The following is a 22,989-nucleotide window of genomic DNA, read 5'->3' as shown; positions in this document are numbered from 1 at the left end:
CACTCACATGGACAATCATCTCTGTTTGTTAAGTACAAATAGGGGTAAGACCGTTACTTATGAAATAGTTTACGTAGCTGAAATTATGAAATTAGAGACAGATTCATAAGTTGAGGTCGCCTTGATAATTGTGTCAAGATGAGATCATTTATGTGTAAATAATGATCGAAGTAAATGAACCCACCATTTACTGAACCTGTTGAAAGCCAGATTAGAATTCATATGTTGAATTCAGGATTAGACGTTAGGTATGTCTAGATTGAAATCTGTACGATGTTAAATTTGAAGACAACATGCACTCTTTTTAGTAAAGAGAATAACATCGTAGCATGTGATTCATACCACATGTGCTATTGCGACAATAAAGGTAGTAGGAGATTAAATCCCTGTTTCTCTACTATGTGAGACCTTTGAGATTATATGTTAATCTTAATTTTTTGCCTTAGTGACTATTTAGCTGTCTACTTGAAGTTTTAATCAGTGTCTACTACTTTAGCGTGTATCCTATGACTATGGATGATTCGGTCTATGGAGCATAACTAGGAAAGCGACTGATTAAAATGAATTGATTCTAGCTAAAAAGGAAGATTAAATATATTTACATCTTTTGTTGTTATTCACTGGTCGACCCATTCTGTTATGTACGGAAATGAATGTGAATATAGGATATGGAACATGCTCATGACATAGTAGTCATTATAAGGGATTAGAGATGCTCATATCGATGTAAATGAAAATTATTTAATCTGGGTAAATAGCAAGACATGGATATCTTCAAGATAATGACTGTGTGTCATTTGAAGATTGGATGGATCCTGGATAAAGGCTATGTGCCACCAGGAAAGTGACTAAGTATCATAAAGAGTGTGTCTCTAATTTATTTGAGTAGCTAAATAAAGTGTAACAACTTTATTAGCATTGATTGCTCAAAGAGCGGCTAAGTCAAGGTGTAACAATCTTCTTAGCAACTATCGCTCAGTGTGCTTGCTGTCGCACGAACCATTTTCTCTAAGTATGAATTGGATGTTCTCATATGGTCTATGTGACTAAACTCTCTAATAGTCTATGTGACTTATTAAGTCTTTGTGACTTACCTGAATGAACTAGTCTTAGTGACTTACCTTGGACGAGTGGGAGATGTTGGAAATGGGGATAGTGGGGAACGTGGCCCATGTTCCCCACTACACATAATGGAAAAGTCCATTATGCCCCTAGTATATTTCCCTATATAAAGGGGGTCCGTCCAAGGCTCAGGGGGTGTGAAATTGGGCGTTGGAGACGAGAGTAAGAGGAGAACATCCAAGGCGGCGGGATTTGGTTTGTGGAATTGCGGAGGGCTTTCCGATCTTGTGATCGCTCTTCCGATAGCGAGTTTCGCCATTGCCGATTGCGGATCTGCGGGAGATCACTGTAAGTTTTTATCGCATTTAATTAATTCGTCTATCATGCATTTAGAACATATTTTCTACACATGGAAAGTGTCTTCCATTGGTGTTGAAGACATCTCCAATGAGAGAAATTTTATCTCGACTTTGCTATGCCTTATCTGTGTTGAGATCCAAATTTTATCCCTCGGAAGACACCCTCAAACCATTGAAGGCATCTTCCATCAACATTGCGAAGGCACCTTCCAATGCTTGAAGACGCCTTCGGGTACTGTTCATCCGAAGATTTTTTGCTCTTTTTTATCTTACAAGTTGTGTTAGTCCAAAACTAAAACATCTAACATACAAAACAAAGTTAGCACAGTAAAAATAAGAAGTAGTAATTAGCTCTTGTCCTTCCAGAACTAGGAATTAGTCAAGGTCTCAGATTAGAGATCCAAAATGGACCTAACTTATACCGATGTCTACTGTCCCTCAATCGGGACGTGTCCTCACAAAGTCACTCTCCTCCAGTGACTTACCTTTACTTACCATCTTGCAGTTGGTTGACTAGTCTTCTGACCCACTAGATCTTTATGTCAGTTGTCCGATCCACAGATTCAATTGGACTTTTGCCGATTGTCTAGTGCTGCGGATCCAGCTGGACTTCCTGCCAGATATTCGATCGACCTGTTGACCTATTTGAACTTCGCATCAACTATCCGGTCCTATAAATCTAAGAGCAATGCTATGCTCAAGGAAAAAAAATTCAAGGAAAAGCTCAAGGATAGACACATAAAGTCATGGCCCACCATTTCACTTTTTGCGAGCCTTATCATTTTATGTGTCTATCCTTGAGTTTTTTCTTAAATTTTTTTCCTTGAGCATATTATTTTTCTAAATCTAATTAGATTTTAACCTGATGTCTAATAGACTCATCAATTTTTACACATTTGATAACATAATTAAATTACAAACTACTCAACTTAATTAATTAATCATTCATTAACTCGAATGAGATCGTTACTATAAACACCAACAGACAGAGCCGGCCCTGGGCCAGGGCTACCAGGGCTCCTGCCCAGGGCCCATAAATAATCAGGGGCCCATTTTCAATAAGTTAAGATATATATATATATATATATATATAATCAACTTTTTCTTGCCGAAGCCCTCGTCGACTTCGCTGGAGCCCTCACGGAGCACCCCACGATTCTCCTCGCTGAAGTGCCCACGATTCTCCTCGCCGAAGCACCAGTTCTCCTCACTGAAGTGCCCTCGCGATTCTCCTCACCGAAGCCCTTGCGATTCTCCTCGCCGAAGTGCCCTCGCGATTCTCCTCGCCGAAGCCCTTGCGATTCTCCTCGCCGAAGTGCCCTCGCAATTCTCCTCTCCAAAGCTCTCCTCGCCGCGCCCTCGCTGCGACGACTATGGGCCCTAAGGCGCCCTCTGTGCGGCTGTAATGCTGGATTGCCTCATTATTTCACACTTCTGCAGACTCTAAGGTCATCATCTTTGCTCTTCTGTTTTGATCTCTTCTCTTTCAATCAAACCGTACGACTTCGGATTAAAGATAGGGCTTATGCTCCCACAGTGATCTCTTTTGTTCCTTTTTTTATGCGTAAATAAAAAAAATAATAGTCCAAGAAATTTTTGCAATTGGGTGGCTTTCTGTCAGGTACAAAGGGATAATAATTGATGGTGAGCTTTGGAATTTGGATGAGTTTATGTGAATGCATTGTTTGTGCCGTTTTAGAGGTTTTGTGCCATATGTAGTTATTGTTTGCATTATTGTGAAATTTCTCAAGGAGAGGTGCTGGACATGAAGACAACTTTTATTTTGTTGAAATGTGATGTTATTAGAAATATAGATATGTGATGTTTCATGAAGATTGGTTTCTCTGATATGGGTTTCTGAAGTTTGATGGCTTTGTTCTGATATGAGTTTCTGATTGTTGATATGGATTTTCTGATATGGATATTTTATATGAAACCTCATGTGTGCAAGTCTAGCTTTTGAAGGCATGGATTTTAAGATTGCCATTATAGTTTTTATTGTTTTGTGTGGCTTTGTTTATCTCGGTTAGAATTTGAGGAAGTGGTGTAAGAATGGAGGGTGGTAGAGTTGTGTTTGAATTTGCTATAGGTTTTTGTTATTCTGTGACATATTGTGATTGTTTTGATTTTATGATGTGGCATGGGAGGACTTCTGATTGTGAGACTTTGTTGGAGTTTTGTGTTATGGTTTCTGATGAAGGTCGAGCAGCGTAAATTTTTGAAGGTTTTTGTAGTATATTTATGTATAGCAATTTTTTCATGGATCAGACCTTTCCTGAATCTTTTCCTAGGTGTTTTTAATTCTTGGTTGTATATTCTGATATCTTGTTGAATGGAGTAGTGTATAGAATATGTCAATATGGTGATTCCAATGTTGCTTCCAAATGATGAAGAGATTTGAGGAGTTCAATGCTGATCTGATTTTGGTATGTTTGTGCAGAATTTTCTTGATGATTAGACCATGATGATTTTGGATTTGTAAATAGGTGCTGAATGGTTTCTTTATATTTGATATTTGTAAAGCAAATAGAGTTGGTTTGCTTTTCTTTTGAACTTAGTGTAAGTAAAGCAGTTAGTGTCTTGTAATAAATTTTACTAGAAGGTTAGGTTTTTCGCTTTTTCAAGTAATGACAGGTCCTAGTTAGTTAAAAAAAAACGTCCTAAGATGAAAAATTTTGATTCTTGATTCCATTTCTAGAAATAAAATTTTATAGATTAAATTAATTATAATTTAGGTTGATGGAAAGATAAAATTAGGACATCATTAATAATTTCGCCTAGAGCCTTTAAATAATAAGGACCGGCTCTGCCAACAGAGTCCATATTAACGTACCAATTTATAATTTTAAAGTTACGTTTGGATTATACAATCATTCTATAAAAATGCATATTATTACCTACTTACGTGGATTCATCTTATAGTTTACTCGAAGTTTGTCATAGATATTTGTTGGATCACCTAAACATAGGGCACGTGGTTGAATCGGTCGTATTCCGTTCCGTGGTAGGCACGCGCCTGCCGATGACTTTCATCTCCATCCATAAATGCTTGCGTGATCAGCTTGGCTTTTGCAAACGTTGATTCTCCTTTCTTACAAAATACGTTTTAAATTTTCCAAAATATCAATTTTTTTAATTCAAAACGTTGATGTGACAGAAAATAATAATAATTAATTAATTAATTACAGATAGTTTGCTTTGCTTTCGACAGCGATTTTTTAAAAATGCAAATAAGGAATGAAATAATGCAGGAAAATTAATTTTGAAAAAAGGAATTTATAAATTGGAAAATGTTCAAAAATAGTATACTTTTAATAAATAAACAAATATTTAAAATTATATATATTTTAATAAATTATAAATTTAAATTTGTACTATTTTTATTACGGGCGCGTCATTTTTAGATCTTGTCCTTTTTTGTCGAGGCCCCGTTATAAGTGCCTTCTTTCGGCCTGCCACCGTGACTTGCGATTTAATTAGCTTCTCTGCCGCTGTGGATCCTGCTCTTAATTATATATATATATGATGGCGGCGGAACATGGATGGGCGGTGAAGTCGTCGAGAACGTCGGCGTCGGGTGGCGTTTCCTCGGAGATGCTTTTGGAGGATCACCAGGAGAAGCACTTCACTGCCAGCGATGTCGTGCGCGACGTCATCATCGGTGTCTCGGACGGCCTCACCGTCCCCTTTGCCCTCGCCGCCGGCCTCTCCGGCGCCAACGTTCCCTCCTACATCATCCTCACCGCTGGACTCGCCGAGGTCGCCGCCGGCGCCATCTCCATGGGCCTCGGCGGGTCGGTAACTTCACCCATACAATTTAATTCGACTCTATTTTACTCTTACCCTACTTCCCCAGACCAGTCAGTTGTAGCGCCGGGATGTTTATATATACACGTGGCAGGTATCTAGCGGCGAAAAGCGAGGCGGACCATTACATGCGAGAACTCAAGCGTGAGCAGGAGGAGATTATTGCCGTACCCGACAACGGTAAGGTCACCTCCCGGTATAAATTAAGAGTGAATCGTTGCCGTCGGATGCTGATCTGACGGCCGTACATCGTGTGATTGCAGAGGCGGTGGAGATCGCGGAGATCCTGGCGAAGTACGGCCTGGAGCCTCACGAGTACGGGCCGGTGGTGAACTCCCTGCGGAAGAACCCGCAAGCCTGGCTCGAGTTCATGATGAAGTATTAAGCAGCTCTTGTCGGCTCTTAATTATTTTGATATCCAATCGATTTAAACGATAGATAATGTAATTTGATCGATCAAAATTTCAGATTTGAGCTAGGATTGGAGAAGCCAGATCCGAAGAGAGCATTACAAAGCGCGCTGACGATCGCCGTGTCCTACATGGTGGGCGGTGTGGTGCCCCTGCTGCCCTACGTCTTCATCCCCACCGCCATGAAGGCCATGTTTGCGTCCATTGGCGTGACGCTGGCAGCGCTGCTCTTCTTCGGCTACGCGAAGGGCCGCTTCACCGGCGACCGGCCGCTTCTGAGCGCGATCCAGACCGCCTTCATTGGAGCCGTGGCCTCCGCCGCCGCCTACGCCATGGCCAAGGCCGTCCAAGCCAGCTGATGCAGTTGACAGTCAGAATGTGCGTAGGTGCTGCATGTTAATCAAGTGTTGCAAAATTTGCACGCATAGGATGGTCGCTCTATGTGTCAAACCTATGGCTATATATCAGAGTCAGCCAGATATAAATAGTATCTAGTTGTATTTGTATGGATTTGGGACGCTTTATTTGTCCATAATGGGTTTCGGTTTTGTGCGATATGTGCACATCTAACTCCGACCCGTTACGATCTACTACCACCTAATTAATATTTTAGAATTCATATCAATAAATAAATATATAATTAATTAATTAATGGTTTCATTTCAACGATTTAACACGTCAGTCCAACAGTGTCGCAAGAAGGTCTGCGTCGCAGGTGATAATGGAGCCCCAAGAGGCGGCGACCGCCTCCGCCCTCCTCCCGCGGCCGGTCCACCCAACCACCTTTGCGGCTTCTACGGCTGTCCGCCAGGCGGCCGTCCACCATCTCGAGGAGCGGCGAACCAACTGGGCCTACTCCCGGCCGGTGGTGGTTCTCGACGTCGCTCTGAACATGGCCTTCGCGGCCTCCGCCGCCGCCGTGCTCTGCGCCACCGCCCACGAGCGTCCCGTCACACCGGTCCGGCTGTGGATCTCCGTGTACGCGCTCCAGTGCCTGGCGCATGTGGGGTTGGTCTGGCAGGAGTATCGCCGGCGTCGGCGGAGCGGCGGAGAGCGAGGGTTAGAGGAAGGGGGAAGTGGCGGGGAGCGGGTGTTAGAGGATTCGGAATACACGGACAGCGAGGATGAAGTAGCCCGTGTCGGCGCGGCGGATGGTCACCGTTACAGGTACTAGGAAGTCGGATTTGTGCTTTTCCTTAATTGATGCAATCTCGTTGTGGAAATTGTTGGGATTGAAGGGAAAACCCAATTTTTTCTTAAAATTTAAGGAATTTTACTGCTGGGATATAGGATAGGTGCTTGCGAATCTGCTAAATGGCTATAAGTATAGTAGAGAAACTGAGTATGATATTTCCCTGCTTGCAATTCGTAGCAGATTCAATTGGATTTGTTCTCACTGAACGACATAAGTAAACTATCTAATTGTCATGTAATTTTAACCATGTTGATCAAGTTAGAACAACATAAATTGTTCTCCAGGCGAGCAGCTGTTTTGTTGATTCCCCTCATGTTGAGCAAGTGTTTTATGTCTTTTTCATACTCGCTACTTGTAAGTTACTAGACTGACTGAGCTATGTTATCGATTATAGAGAATCCAGTGAAGAAGTGCAAGAGGCTATCATCCACGCAAGGTGTAAGAATTGTTGACGTGACATCTTCCCTTGGCAGGAAGAAACTCTTCTAAATTATCATTTTGATAGAGTATCGTATGAATTAGTAAGTATATTGATAGAGTGTCATATAATTAATATTATATCCTAATATAAGAATGACAGCCCTCACCTATTTATTTTATTTTTTTAATGATTTTATGACATTATGATAAGTTCAGGAAAAAAAAATTATTTAGTATATTATTATTCTAGCGTAAAGGTTTGAAAAAGTTATATGTTGCTCATCTATTTAGCATTTCCTGATGTTGTGCTCAGCATTTTCAAAGGATGTGAATCCATCAATAGAATGGCTTCCTTCATTTGGTGGGTTTTTGGCTTTTGTTGGGCGTTTTCTGGCAGTGAAGCTCTTTTACATGATGCTCCTACTCTTTACTGGTATGACTTTCATATTATTTGCATTTTCTTCCTGTTTGAGTAATCCTTCTTACTCTTAACAACATTTATGTTCCTCTAAATGTTAAACTATGACTTCATCTGTACTATGTATTTATACCTGAAAAACAAGTATCAGATCCACTGTTTTGTTGTATCCTTCAGCATCCTTCACACAACATATCCAACCCAAATTGGAAAGCCGAACTAACTTGACCATAAATTCGAAACCTGACCCAACCCAGTCCAAAAATTTTAGGTTTAGAGTTTTTTTCGATAAATCAGATCTGTGAGCGGGCTTGGAAATTTTTTATACCCCAAATAAAACCTGGTTTAGGTCACATCTTTCTTAAAACCCCACATGAATTAGCGAATGCCCACACTTACCTCAAGGTCACACATCCATGAGCGAAGGCATTGCTTTGTTGTTTTGTATACTTGTCGGTTTTGATGCCCTTTAAATAGTGCTTTACAAATCATTAAAGCTATCAGAGATTTTTTCTTTTTCCATCACTTCAAATAACTGTGTTATTTTCCTACCCTACTTAACATGGAACAATCAATCAGCAACGTCTTCAGTTCTTTTATTTCAAAGGTTATCTTTCATGTTTATCTATTTTCTATGTAAAAGGATAGTGGCCTTTCTTTCTTTGCTATATTGTATTTTTTTTCTCTTTTTGGCATAATCATTGAATTTCATTCTCTCTTTTAGCTTATCAACTACTCACAATGTCTTCATTTAATAAACATATTGAGTAATCTGAGCAATAATGTTGTTTTTCCCTTATATTGCATGGGAGTCTCTTACCAAACTAGGTCAAAGCTTGAACCTGTATGCTTTGAGAATCTAATTCTATTATTTAGAAAGAAACAAAAATTGAGTGTGCTACTTCATGAATTTGGGCAGGTTGACCGTAGGTTTCCTCACATTTGATGCACTCTTTGCTGTATTCTTTGAGAATCTAATTCTATTATCTAGAAAGAAGAAAAAAAAATTGAGTGTGCTTCTTCAAGGATTTGGGCAGGTTGACTGCGGTTTTCCTCACATTTGATGCACTCTTTGCTGTATGCTTTGAGAATCTTTTTCTATTATATATAAAGAAAAAAAACTGAGTGTGTTTCTTCATGTATTGGAGCAGGTTGACTGTGGTTTTCCTGATATTTGATGCACTCTTTGCTGTATTCTGCATTTCTTTCGCATGCATCATTGGAATTGCACTCTGCTGCTGCCTGCCTTGTGTTATGACAATTCTTTGTTCTGTTATAGGTCAGGTGAGGACTTTAGATTGTCTTGATATAAGATTAGGCTGCTAAGCATTAGTCTGTCATGAATTTGGCTAATCCTTATCTCTATGTTCACTTTGTGTGTAAAGGAAAGTGCTACCGATGCAGACATCAGTATGCTTTCCAGATACAGATATTCTGAGTTTCACCGTGATGGACAAAAGTTAATAAAGGAAGGATTAATGGTTCCAGATTTAAATCACAGGGGATTTACCTCTGATGAGCGTGTTCTTCCAAAGGAGGATGCAGTAAGTTTTACCTTTCTTGGCATTTGCCCCCCTTATTCATGTTAATTTCTTTGAGACTGATTCTTAATTTATTTATTTTTTACCATATTCAGATTTGAAAGTTTGTAATTTAGTACAAATCATTAGATTAATTCTAATTCCAAGCCATGTATCTATCTGAAACTTTGGAATCCATTGAGTTTTTAGTTAGAATCCACAAAAGTACAACTAATTTAACTTTCTTGCATACATATAGAATAGAATCTGGCTAGTTCCTTTAGGTAATTTGAACTGTCTTTGCATTTTTACACAGTTGGTTTTTATTTGTTTTGTAAATATTATATTATTCAGTGTGATAAGTTCGAAAAGTATCCAATGCCTTGTCCTCTCAGCTTTGTTTTGCTTACCCAATTGCAGACCATTCAGTTATGTAGATTAAAGTCTTGAGCTAAAACTGTTTCTTCATTTACCAATGATTGCAAGAATCCAAAGCTGAATTGTCTTACTTTTGTCTCTATTTTCTTAGGGCTGTTGTATTTGCTTAACTTCTTATGAAGATGGAAATTCTTTACTTTCTCTTCCCTGCAATCATCATTTCCACTCTTCCTGCATCGTCAAATGGCTTCGGATAAATGCAACCTGCCCCCTTTGCAAGTATCACATACTCAATGGTTGAGATGTTGAACTCAATACCAGACCCATTGGTTCGGCTCCTAGTAAAAACCACTGCTGTAATTTGTATTTCTGAATTAGACTGTACAGAGATGTTAAAAATGTACATACATCTGCGATGTATTATTATATGATTTTGTTTGTAGATTGAGAACAAAAGAAACATTTTGTTCCTTCTGTTTCACTACTATTTTGCGTCCATCAATAGCAGCCCTTTTGCACTGTAAACGAGTGGATACAACACTTGATTGTGCATTCAGAATTCCAGTAGCATTCTAAACATAATTATCCAATAATTTATTTTAAAATTCATATGAAACTATAGAATCCATGAAATCCAGATTACAGAGCTATCAGACCATCATGCTTTCTTCACTGAAGATTGCGTCTCCTTCTCCCACTGGTAAAAGAGGCTTCCATCATAAATAGCTTGTATGGTATCCTTGTGCAGGAATCCATCTTTATCTTTGCCCCTATTATAAAGCAGTTGCCATTCTGTCTGGCTCGCCAACCTAGACAAATTCCCAACACGAGAATGAATTTTCAGTTATCAGATAAAATCTTCAGTTTGTTCCACTCCGTTAAAGCTGAAACCTACCTCCCTTTGATGTCATTGGGCTCCCCGTTCGCCTGGAGCATCTCCTTCAACTCCTCTGATGATATTGCTTCAGGGTTTGTCTTGGCATGCTTCTTAAATATCTCTTCGAATTTGGAGACCACGAACCTAAATTTAATACCCATGCAAATCCAACAAAAATGCAAAGGAAAGATTCAGCAGCAAGGAGATAAAATTTAGGACAAGATTTAGCCATCCATGTTCAAGTTCTCAGTAGGAAAAATGTAAATGGTACGTACCTCCCCTCGGTGTCATAGACCCCAGAGTCACTTCCATGTTTGCCTCTCTGAATGTTCTCCACGTAGATTGGCAAAGAAGGAAGCGGAGATTTACCCTACATTAAACAAACATTCAATATAATCAAGATGATCAACTAGAAAGGAACCAGTATTTTAAATGATCAGTCCTTCCACAATTTTTTTGATAAACACACAAAAAAAAAACTACTTGATCCACTCACAGGGGGGCAAGTTTTGGCGCTGAGGAAGCCATGGATGAAAGCAGCGCTGGCAGCAGACAAAGCCACGCCGGATCCAATCGCCCGAAATCCTGCACGTCCGACAGCTACGATCAATCCACCGACAAAAGAACAGAGAAAGACAGTGAGATATGGAACCTTGGTAGGTCTCGGACGGGTAGATGACGCCGTCGTTGTTCCTGTCGAAGAAGGCGACGTGCTTCTACAGCGGCGTCAGGTCCGCCTCCCCCTCGCCTGCGCTGCCTGGAACCAAACAAAAAGGCGTCACCTTCTTCCAGTTGGCCGGATATTGTTTTTACAAGGGAGTGAGAAATCTTGCTTGCCTGTGGAAAGAGAAGACGACGCCATCGATTGCGCAAAGAGGAGGAGGAGGATCGATGCGATTAAATACATGATCACAGCAGTAAATGCTGTCGACGTATAATTTCCTGACACGAAATTGTTTTAAAATTTCAATATATTTTGGGATTATGGCTTTTGTGGAAATCCGATTCAAGTTCACAATTTGCTTGTTTCTTCTCAGGAATCAATAAATGATAATGTTTGCCAGTTGAAATCCATCGGCATGAACCAATTCAGAATAAGAGGAAACAAAACGTGAACGTATCGATCAGGATTGTGGTAACGTATCGATCAGGATTACAGTAACATATCGTAACGTAACGTAACGATCAAGAATGCAGGATTGCAATAACATATTGTATTGTAACGTAAACAATTTTTTTTCACGAATGAATTTCACAGAAAATAATTAATTAGTTTGTTATTTTTTTAAAACAATTTGATTAATCTTCTTCGAATTTTTGTTTTTCCTTTGCTTACTTCCAAATATATAAGGAACGTTAAAGTGGGCAATATTAGTACACGCGATTCTTGTGAATGGTAGAAGGTGGCTTACGAATGCGTTGCTCTCATGGACGATGATGTCCAAAATCGGGAAAGAGAGAGGTTGATTATGAAAATTATAAGCAGAAGAAGATGATGCTGAATGATAAAAAAAATATAGAAGGAAGAAAATATCAGTAAGCACGTCATGATAATTCTCGTAAAAATCTAAGCCGTATGAATTTTAGACAATCAAAATAAAAATTCAAATAGACAAATCAAGATAATTCTCGTAAAAATATAAGCCGGATGAATTTTAGACAATCAAAATAAAAATTCAAATAGAAAAATAAAAAACATATGAGCATGGATCTTTGTTTTATCGAGAATAAGACATAAAAAAAGTAAATAATATAATTACAAAGAACCTGAATGCAGTGTCAATCCAACAATCTTATGAAAGAAGAAGAAGGAGATACCCTAATCCTTTGGAGACCAACCCATTATATAGTGCACATCTATTATCAACCTATAGATAACCATAGATGTGGGACTATAAATCCATATATATACTGAACATCTATTATTAGCATATAGATGATAATAGATGTGGGACTAAAGATTCTACACATACATGATCTACATCCAATAACCGAACCCTATAAGTATAAGTTAGATCACTTTAAAGGGTTCAGATCGTATTCACATATGCAACTTAAAAATAACCCCACCTAATAGAGATAATTATATCTAACAATATCTCATTTGGGCTATATGTGAGTTGTATATGGAATATAAGTAAAACTTTAGTTGACATCAAATTTTATGAGTACAAGATATCCTTGCAAGCAATCTGGTGCATTAACTTCATTAGTATAGGACTAAAGATGTCATAGCTACTGTATATGATCGTAATAAGTCCCAATAATAATCACAATATCAAGATGTAGATGTGCAGGGTGAAAATTACATGAAATGTGATCAGTACATGTCAATTTTCAACTGGTCCTAAAATGATCTCAAAAGAGGTCAGATCATATTTGCAAAATACTTTATGTTAAACTGCAATAACACATCATGATTCACTTTATGATTCCAAAAGAAATCTGTATCATATTCATATCATAAAGTGAATCATATTTATAAAGCAATCTCAAAAGACGTATAATTTCCTGACACGAAATTGTTTTAAAATTTCAATATATTTTGGGATTATGGATTTCGTGGAAGCTACTCAATCCGATTCAAGTTCACAGTTTTCTTGTTTGTTCTCAGGAATGAATAAATGATGGTGTTTGCCAGTTGAACTCTATCGGCATGAACCAATTCAGAATAAGAGGAAACAAAACGTGAACGTATCGATCAGGATTGCGGTAACATATCGACCAGGATTGCGGTAACGTATCGTATTGTAACGTAAAGTAACGTAACGATCAGGAATGCATGATTGCAGTAACGTATTGTAACGTAAACAATTTTTATTTCACGAATGAATTTCACAGAAAATAACTAATTAGTTTGTTGTTTTTTTAAAACAATTTGATTAATCTTCTTCGAATTTTTGTTTTTCCTTTACTCACTTACAAATATATAAGGAACGTTAAAGTGGACAATATCAGTACACGCTATTCTTGTGAATGGTAGAAGGTGGCTTACGAATGCGTTGCTCTCATGGACGATGATGTCCAAAATCGGGAAAGAGAGAGGTGGCTTTTGATGTTGATTATGAAAATTATAAGCAGAAGAAGATGGTGTTGAATGATAAAAAAATATAGAAGGAAGAAAATACCAGTAAGCAGGTCATGATAATTCTCGTAAAAATCTAAGCCGTATGAATTTTAGACAATCAAAATAAAAATTCAAATAGAAAAATAAAAACATATGAGCATGGATCTTTGTTTTATTGAGAATAAGACATAAAAAAGTAAATAATGTAATTACAAAGAACCTGAATGCAGTGTCGATCCAACAATCCTATGAAAGAAGAAGAAGGAGATACCCTAATCCTTTGGAGACCAACCCATTATATAGTGCACATCTATTATCAACCCATAGATAATCATAGATGTGGGACTATAAATCCATATATATATTGAATATCTATTATTAGCATATAGATGATAATAGATGCGAGACTAAAGGTTCTACACATACATAGTCTACATCCAATAACCGAACCCAATAAACATAAGTTAGATCACTTTAAATGGTTCAAATCGTATTCACATATGCAACTTATAAATAACTACACCTAATAGGGATAATTATATCTAACAATATCTCATTTGGGCTATATGTGAGTTGTATATGGAATACAAGTAAAACTTTAGTTGATATCAAACTTTACGAGTACAAGATATCCCTGCAAACAATCTGGTCCATTAACTTCATTAGTATAGGACTAAAGATGTCATAGTTACTGTATATGATCGTAAAAGTCCCAACAGTAATCACAATATCAAGATGTAGATGTGCAGAGTGAAAATTACATGAAATGTGATTAGTAAATGTCAATTTTCAACTGGTCCTAAGATGATCTCAAAAGACGTCAGATTATATTTGCAAAATACTTTATGCTAAACTGCAATAACAAATCATGATCCACTTTATGATTCTAAAAGAAATCTGTATCATATTTACAAATACTAAATGCTAAACAGTAATAATAAACGATGATATCACAGTAGAGTGTCAAACAAACATATAAATTCCCATTAATGTTTTGAACTTTAAGTACGTACAATAATCAAAACAAAATGTTTTTCTTTATTATCAAATATAGAGCAATAAAATAAATACAAACCCTCACTAGATGAGTTATTCTTCCATAAAAAGGACTCCCATATTCACAACATGCGTATGAAACACCTTAGGCACCAAGCCTTTGGTGAGTAGATCGGCCAACATAGAATCTGTGCTGATGTGCTCTTTCATAATCTGACAACTCTGAACTCTTTCTTTAACCGCTAGAAACTTGATGTCGATGTGTTTAGACTTCGACGAACTGCGATTGTTCTTGGCATAAAGTTCTACGGTTTTATTATCACAGTAGATCCTCAGTGACATGTCAATACCATCAACAATTTGTAATGTTGTGATGAAGTTCCGCAGCTAAATCCCATGATTGGATGCTTGGTAGCATTCTACTAACTTTGCCTCCATAGTAGAAGTGGCTACTAGCGTCTACTTGACGCTCTTCCAAGATATAGCCTCTCCAGTAAGCATGAAAATATATCCCGAAGTGGACCTTCTACTATCCAAGCATCCAGTAAAATCAGAGTCTGAATATCCAATCACCTCTAAGTGATCTGATCTCCAATACGTGAGCATATGTCTTTTAGTTCTTTGCAAATACCGCATCACTCTCTTTACCGCTTTCCAATGTGACGGTCCTGGGTAACTAATATACCTGCCTAACATTCCCACTATAAATGCTATATCTGGTCGAGTACAAACTCTTGCATACATGAGACTTCCCACTGCTGACGCATATGTGAATTGCTTCATCTCCTTTATTTTAAGTTTAAGTCGTGGACACTGCTGCAAGCTGAACTTGTCACCTCTTGACATAGGTGTATCATCAGGTGTATAGTTCTGTATATCATACCTTATAAGCACTTTTTCAATATAGGTCTATTGTGAAAGTCTAAAAATGTCTCTTGAACGATCATGATAGATATGTATGCCTAAAACAAAGGATGCTTCACTAAGATGTTTCATTTCAAAATTACAAGATAGAAATGGCTTAGTTTGAAGCAACAGATCCTTATTATTGCTCGCAAGCAATATATCATCTACATACAAAATAATTATAACAAACTTGCCCCACTGAACTTGCGAGGAAAAGAGGGAAGTTGGCTCGTAGCGACGTCTTTGGTGTTGGCGTGAGGAGGAGAGATCGTAGGATGTGGTTGCGGGAACTCGCGAGGAAAAGAGGGAAGAAGGCTCGGTCGACGTAGGGATGAGCAACGCCGGCGCGATCCCGTGCTATGGATAGAGGCGACGGTGTGGTGAGGGGAAACGCGAGACTCGGGAAGGAGGGAGGTCGGCGGTGTGAGAGCTAGGGCACGGGAACTCGCGAGAGGGAGAGGTAAGGAAGGAGTTCGGTGGAGGAGGAGAGGTCGGCGGTGAAGAAATAGGGGGTGTTCGCGAGGTGGGGATCGGCGTGGGCAAGGAGGCTAGGGCACGACAATGTATTAGATTTATAAAATTCGAACTTAGGTTTAGGAAAAATCAAAACCTAAGTTTATTCCTCAATCAACTCCTATTTTTGGATATTCCAAATAGACTTTCTTACAACCCAATATTTGATCCCCTTAAAATACATCTTACGAGCTCCGAAAAATTCTCAGAAATTTCTAAAAATTCCAATAAGATTATTTCTCAAATAATCTTATTATTTAATTATTATTTGAGCGTCGTATTTTACATTCACCAAGAAGCTAAAAGAAACAGAGGTCAACCTTACCTCCACCTTGTCTAGTAAACAAACTGAATTGACTATCAAGGACCTTCAACTTGAAAAGAAACAGCACACCCTAGATTCTAAGCATGCCGAGTTGGAGGTCTTAAAGGCCGAGTTGGAAAATTACAAAGCAGGGGAGTCCGAGTGACTTGAGGCTTTCAGAGTGGATTATTTGCACTCTCAAAACTTCAATATGATACTCACCCGTCGGACCTCAAAGATATTTGAATATGGCACGAAAGGAGCCATAAAGTAGCTTAGGAAAGCATGCCATTTAACAGCGGACATCCCTAAGAATTTTATTCGCCACTAGAAAATTTTAGAGGACATTCTAGAGGACACTTTCCCGAACTTCGCTTAATATGTTCAAGAGACATTTTTTCTTTGGGGTTTCATCCTCTTAGCTTTGTAAAAACTTAAAAACTCATGCTGTTCTGATGTATATGTTTTGTTAGGACCTTGACGCCCAGCTAGAGGGGGTGAATAGCCGATCACCTAAATCGTTGCTTCATACATTCGTTAGTATGCAGCGGAAATAAAAAATAAAATACTAACAAATATAAAGCTAAACCCTAAATAATACAAAGAAGAAAACCAAGCAAACCTTAATACGTTTAGTTACGTGGTTCGGAGATAACTTGCTCCTACTCCACTGCGTATCCGTAAGGTAGACGAAACTTCAATCTGTCAGTGGATCAATCCCTAGAAAACCTCTGGCTAGCACGATCTTCTTATGGGTAGAGAAACCTCTCCACAACCTTGATCACGTACACACGGATCACACACAAGAGCTAGAAAGACTACTAATAAGGGTTAACCACCCCTATTTCATCAACCTTGCTCAAGCACCCAGAGTTTTATTAAATAGAGCTTGGGAGAAAAACACCTATTGTTTTTCCCACCACCAGTCAACTAGTAAAAACATCAGTCGATTGGTCCTAAATGTAATTCGACCATTACAGGCCTACAACACGATACTAGTCGACTGATGAAAGTATCAATCGACTGCTCTACATGGGTTGAGCGAACAGAGACATTCTGTTTGCTACCAGTTGACTAATGAAAACACCAATCGAATGCTACAACACTGCTACAGTAATTTGTACAATACTGCTATTGTAAAATCCTAAACCTAAAACTTTACCCAAAGTACAATCTCTCATGCACTCGTTCTTACCCACACAACCTCGACATACTCTTCTAGCCTCCTCTATATGCCTTGCGTCCCTCGGATGCCTCCCTGAAGGAATAAGATCTCACTGATCTGGATCAACGGTTCACACTGATTCAGCTTGATCTCCTCCATTTTACCTCCAAATCAAGTCAAATTTGATCTGACTCGACCCTAATCCACGACTCTTTGAATTTCCTACAAAACCACATAAAAATATGAAATTAAATTCCATAATTTGTAGAAAATTTATAATTAAGTCCAAAATAAATCTCTATTCACAAATCATGATATAAACACAACATTAAGTATGCGAGAAGGTAGAAAATGCAAAGTATAAGAGCCAAATCAATACACAAAAATGCTAGTTATCACTCCCCATCCTTCATGCCTTGCCTTATGAAGCTTCCATCGGCCTTGTCATTGTTGTCAGGTCTTCCTTTGCCAAGAGGCCAAGCCTCTGGGACTTCATCCATTGCCGAGTCACACTTGGACTTACATTGTCAAGACTACATGCTTGAAATTACACCGCCAAGACTCACCCTTGGACTTTCCTCCTTTGTCAAGATCACACTTGGATTCTTCTTGTTGTACTTGTATCCAACATACTCACAATGCATATCAAATACAACAATAAACCTAATTTAAACCTTTACCTAAACATCAAAACCTAGAGTACTCAGATTGCTCCAATATATTCTTCCACTGCTTTTTTGCCTTTGAATTTTTTCTTTAGCGCTGTGTCATGCATTTTTTTTCTTGGCGTGGTGTCAATTTATTCACTTGAATTTGTGCGAGTAGTGTTTAAATAGATGTTGATTTGCATAAGTATCATTTTGACCATTTGGAAAGTTTTGAACACCTGACCGAATAGTAGAAGGGCTGAGATAACTCGCTAATGACTCAACGTGGAGGGATGAGAGCCTGGAATTGAACTTTCGATCAGTCATCTGATCGAAAGGCACGGGAAAACCTTCTTATAACTCAGTGCTCAGGCTTGAGAGTCTAGAATTGAACCTCCCTCCGATGGTCGATTCATATACCTGGAAACCTATTAAATATTAATTTCCATAATTGGTTCCCAGTACTGACATGACGAGGCACATGGCCTTCTTGGATATGGGAGCAACCACCACCGACTAGACAAAACCTTTTATAGAAATCTAATATTTAATTTTCTAAAATAACTTTTGGTTAACCGAAAAGAACAATCAAATCACAAGGATAAATAAAACAAAAGAACACAACATCGAAAAACATATTCGAAATACTAGAATCGTAAGCCTCTTGTATTTGGTATTATTTCCATAAATAACTAGTATGATGCGGAAAAGGAAAAACTACTAGTTATACCTTCTAGAAAGACCTCTTGATCTTCTACCGTATTCCTCTTCTAACCTCGGACGTTGTGTGGGCAATGATCTTCCGAGATGAGAAACCACCAACCACCTTCTTCTCCTCCTAGCTAGGTTTGGCCACAAAAAGCTTAACCAAGGATGAAGAACAAAACACCAACCAAGCTCCAAGAGATGCTAGCTTTCTCTCCTTCTTCTTCTTCTTCTTCTCCAAGTAGTATTCGGCCGCCACAAGAGCTCCAAGCCTTTGAGAGTTTCGGCCACCACAAAGAGGGAGAGAGGAAGAGGATGGCCGGCCACTCCAAGGAATAAAAGAGGGAGAGAAATAATAGAGGTTGCGTCTCATGAAGGCACCCTCACCCCTTCTTTTATATTCCTTGGCCTAGGCAAATTAGGAAATTTAATTACAATAAAATTTCCTTAATTCCCTTGACATTATTTAATTGAGAAAAATAAAATAAAATTTCCCCAATTAATCTCTAATGGCCGGCCACATCAAAAGAGATAAATTAGACAAGTTTTAATCAACAATTAAAACTTCCTAATTTGTTTCCGAAAATTTTAAAATTAAAATTTCTCTTTAAAAATCTCTTCATGGTTGATAAAAAGAAATTTCTATAATTTTAATTTTATCAACATGTGGATAATTTTAAAGAGAAAATAAAATATCTCACCAATCTACAAAAAAGGAAAGAGATCTAATCTCTTTCTTTAATCTTTTGTAGATCTTTTACAAGAGAGATATTTTAATTTTAATTCTCTTTAATAAATTATTTCTTCCACATAATAAAAATTAAAATTAAAATTCTTTTTAATTTAATTTGGCCGGCCCCCACTAGCTTGGGTTCAAGCTAGGGCCGGCCACCCTAATTTATACCTAGGTCGGCCCTAGCTTGATTCCCAAGCTAGCTTGGTCGACCCCTATTGGTGGGTATAGAAGGTGGGTATAGGTGGGTATAGTACTCTATAAATAAGAGACTACGATAGGGACCGAGAGGAGGAATTGGTTTTGGTCTCCTGATAAAATTAAGCATCCCGTGTTCGCCCCGAACACACAACTTAATTTTATCAATAATAATTCATTCCACTAGAGAACTATTATTGAACTACCGCACCAATCCCAAATTACATTTTTGGGCTCCTTCTTATTATGAGTGTGTTAGTCTCCCTGTGTTTAAGATATCGAATGTCCACTAATTAAGTGAGTTACTGACAACTCATTTAATTAATATCTTAGTCCAAGAGTAGTACTACTCAACCTTATTATCATGTCGGACTAAGTCCACCTGCAGGGTTTAACATGACAATCCTTATGAGCTCCTCTTGAGGACATTATCAACCTAGTATCTCTAGGACACAGTTTCCTTCTATAATCAACAACACACACTATAAGTGATACCATTTTCCAACTTATCGGGCTTATTGATTCATCAAACTAAATCTCACCCATTGATAAATTAAAGAAATAAATATCAAATATATGTGCTTGTTATCATATTAGGATTAAGAGCACACACTTCCATAATAATCGAGATCTTTGTTTCTTTATAAAGTCAGTATAAAAGAAACGACCTTAAATGGTCCTACTCAATACACTCTAAGTGTACTAGTGTAATTATACAGTCAAGATAAACTGATACCTAATTACACTACGACCTTCTAATGGTTTGTTCTTTTCCATTTTGGTCGTGAGCTACTGTTTATAATTTATAAGGTACTGATAACATCATCTTCTGCATGTGACACCACATACTATGTTATCTACAGTATAAATTAATTGAACAACTACAACTAAATGTAGACAATTTGACCAAATGTGATTCATTATTCATAATGAATGTTTACAAAGCTTATGCTTTCAGTATACACTCCAACAATCTCCCACTTATACTAATGACTAATCTGCCATATCTTCTACCATACATCTGATTCCCATTCCCTCCACATGCCGATCGAACGCTTTCGCCGGAAGGGCCTTAGTGAAAGGATCTGCCAGGTTATCCGCTGATGCAATCTTAGCGATGACAACTTCTCCTCGCTTCACAATATCTAGTATCAGGTGGTACTTGCGCTCTATATGTTTACTTGCCTTATGAGATCGCGGTTCCTTCGAGTTTGCAACTGCACCGCTATTATCACAATAAATTGTGATGATTTTGGGCAAACCAGGAACCACATCTAAGTCCATTAGAAAGTTCCTGAGCCATACTGCTTCTTTAGCTGCTTCAGAAGCTGCTACATACTCAGCTTCCATGGTTGAGTCTGAAACGCATTTCTGCTTAACACTCCTCCATGAAATGGCTCCACCTCCTAAAGTAAACACATAGCCTGATGTAGACTTACTACTGTCCCTATCTGATTGGAAATCTGAATCCGTGTAACCCACAGGGAGCAAATCGTCTGCTTGGTAAACTAGCATATAATCTCTAGTCCTTCTCAGGGTCTTTAATATATGCTTTACCGCAGTCCAATGTCCTTGTCCAGGGTTACTCTGATATCTATTGACCATGCCCACGGCAAGGCAGATATCAGGTCTCGTACATAGCATTGCATACATAAGGCTTCCTACAACCGAAGCATAAGGAACTGCTTTCATGTCTTCTATCTCCTTTGATGTCTTTGGAGACATCTCTTTAGATAGAGCTATTCCATACCTAAAAGGTAAGAAACCTTTCTTGGAATTCTACATACTAAAACGAGCAAGGATTGTATCTATGTATGAAGCTTGGGACAGACACAACATTCTTTTCTTGCGATCCCTTATAACTTTGATCCCAAGAATGTGTGCACACTCTCCTAAGTCCTTCATATCAAATTGTTTGGACAACCATACCCTTACGTCTGACAATACCTTGACATTGTTGTCAATTAACAAAATATCATCTACGTATAGTACAAGAAATACCACCACGTTTCCGTTACACTTCTTATATACACAAGACTCATCCGGACTTTGGATAAATCCATATGACTGGATTACTTCATTAAACCGGATGTTCCAAGATCTTGAAGCTTGCTTCAGTCCATAAATGGACCGATTAAGCTTGCACACTAGATGCTCTTTGCCTTTTTCAATGAACCCTTCTGGTTGCTTCATATGGATATTTTCTTCAAGACTTCCATTAAGGAAAGCTGTCTTGACATCCATTTGCCAAATCTCATAATCCATATGAGCAGCAATGGATAAGAGTATCCGGATAGACTTAAGCATGGCTACCGGTGAAAAGGTTTCCTCATAATCAATTCTCTCTTTCTGAGTGTACCCTTTCGCAACAAGCTTAGCTTTGAAGGTTTCTACCTTCCCGTCTGTGTTGGAGTGTATACTGAAAGCCTAAGCTTTTGTAAACATTTGTTTTGAATAAAGAATCACATTTGGTCAAATTATCTACATTTGTTTGTAGTTGTTCAATTAATTTATATTGTAGATAACATAGCATGTGGTGTCACATGCAGAAGATAATGTTATCAGTACCTTATAAATTATAAACAGTAGCTCACGACCAAAATGGAAAGGAACAAACCATTAGAAGGTCGTAGTGTAATTAGGTATCAGTTTATCTTGACTGTATAATTACACTAGTACACTTAGAGTGTATTGAGTAGGACCATTTGAGGTCGTTTCTTTTATACTGACTTTATAAAGAAACAAAGATCTCGGTTATTATGGAAGTGTGTGCTCTTAATCCTAATATGATAACAAGCACATATATTTGATATTTATTTCTTTAATTTATCAATGGGTGAGATTTAGTTCGTTGAATCAATAAACCCGATAAGTTGGGAAATGGTATCACTTATAGTGTGTGTTGTTAATTATAGAAGGAAACTGTGTCCTAGAGATACTAGGTTGATAATGTCCTCAAGAGGAGCTCATAAAAATTGTCATGTTAAACCCTGCAGGTGGACTTAGTCCGACATGATAATAAGGTTGAGTGGTACTACTCTTGGACTTAGATATTAATTAAATGAGTTGTCAGTAACTCACTTAATTAGTGGACATTCGATATCTTAAACACAGGGAGACTAACACACTCATAATAAGAAGGAGCCCAAAAATATAATTTGGGATTGGTGCGGTAGTTCAATGATAGTTCTCTAGTGGAATGAATTATCATTGATAAAATTAAGTTGTGTGTTCGGGGCGAACACGGGATGCTTAATTTTATCGGGAGACCAAAACCAATTCCTCCTCTCGGTCCCTATCGTAGCCTCT

The 22,989-nt window shown here is 38.1% G+C and overlaps 2 protein-coding genes, 1 long non-coding RNA gene and 1 pseudogene across 4 annotated transcripts; 3 read left to right on the top strand and 1 right to left on the bottom strand.

Moving 5' to 3' along the window:
* The first annotated feature begins 2,534 nt into the window (after positions 1-2,534).
* LOC122027269 lies at positions 2,535-3,254 on the top strand. Its single transcript, XR_006124337.1, has 2 exons — positions 2,535-2,869; positions 3,043-3,254. It is a non-coding gene; the product is annotated as an uncharacterized LOC122027269 (long non-coding RNA).
* A 1,635-nt stretch (positions 3,255-4,889) lies between these two features.
* LOC122027267 (vacuolar iron transporter 2-like) lies at positions 4,890-6,177 on the top strand. Its single transcript, XM_042586191.1, has 4 exons — positions 4,890-5,215; positions 5,323-5,408; positions 5,492-5,606; positions 5,697-6,177. The coding sequence occupies exons 1-4, from the start codon at positions 4,944-4,946 to the stop codon at positions 5,995-5,997; spliced, it is 774 nt and encodes a 257-aa protein (XP_042442125.1). The 5' UTR covers positions 4,890-4,943; the 3' UTR covers positions 5,998-6,177.
* A 124-nt stretch (positions 6,178-6,301) lies between these two features.
* On the top strand, positions 6,302-10,025 carry LOC122027266 (E3 ubiquitin protein ligase RIE1-like). 2 transcript variants are annotated; one of them, XM_042586189.1, is made up of 6 exons: positions 6,302-6,805; positions 7,228-7,269; positions 7,567-7,686; positions 8,823-8,955; positions 9,057-9,215; positions 9,721-10,025. In XM_042586189.1, the coding sequence occupies exons 1-6, from the start codon at positions 6,360-6,362 to the stop codon at positions 9,868-9,870; spliced, it is 1,050 nt and encodes a 349-aa protein (XP_042442123.1). In that variant the 5' UTR covers positions 6,302-6,359; the 3' UTR covers positions 9,871-10,025. The 2 variants fall into 2 exon arrangements, with proteins under 2 accessions (XP_042442123.1, XP_042442124.1); XM_042586190.1 differs by lacking the exon at positions 7,228-7,269.
* Positions 9,909-11,308, bottom strand: LOC122028029 (annotated as a pseudogene).
* Positions 11,309-22,989: the final 11,681 nt, after the last annotated feature.

The sequence above is a fragment of the Zingiber officinale genome, chromosome 10A, assembly GCF_018446385.1.
Source record: "Zingiber officinale cultivar Zhangliang chromosome 10A, Zo_v1.1, whole genome shotgun sequence".
Classification (NCBI taxonomy): Eukaryota; Viridiplantae; Streptophyta; class Magnoliopsida; order Zingiberales; family Zingiberaceae; genus Zingiber; species Zingiber officinale.
The sequence above is the reverse complement of the archived record's forward strand: the minus strand, read 5'-3'. Positions and strand labels throughout refer to the sequence as shown.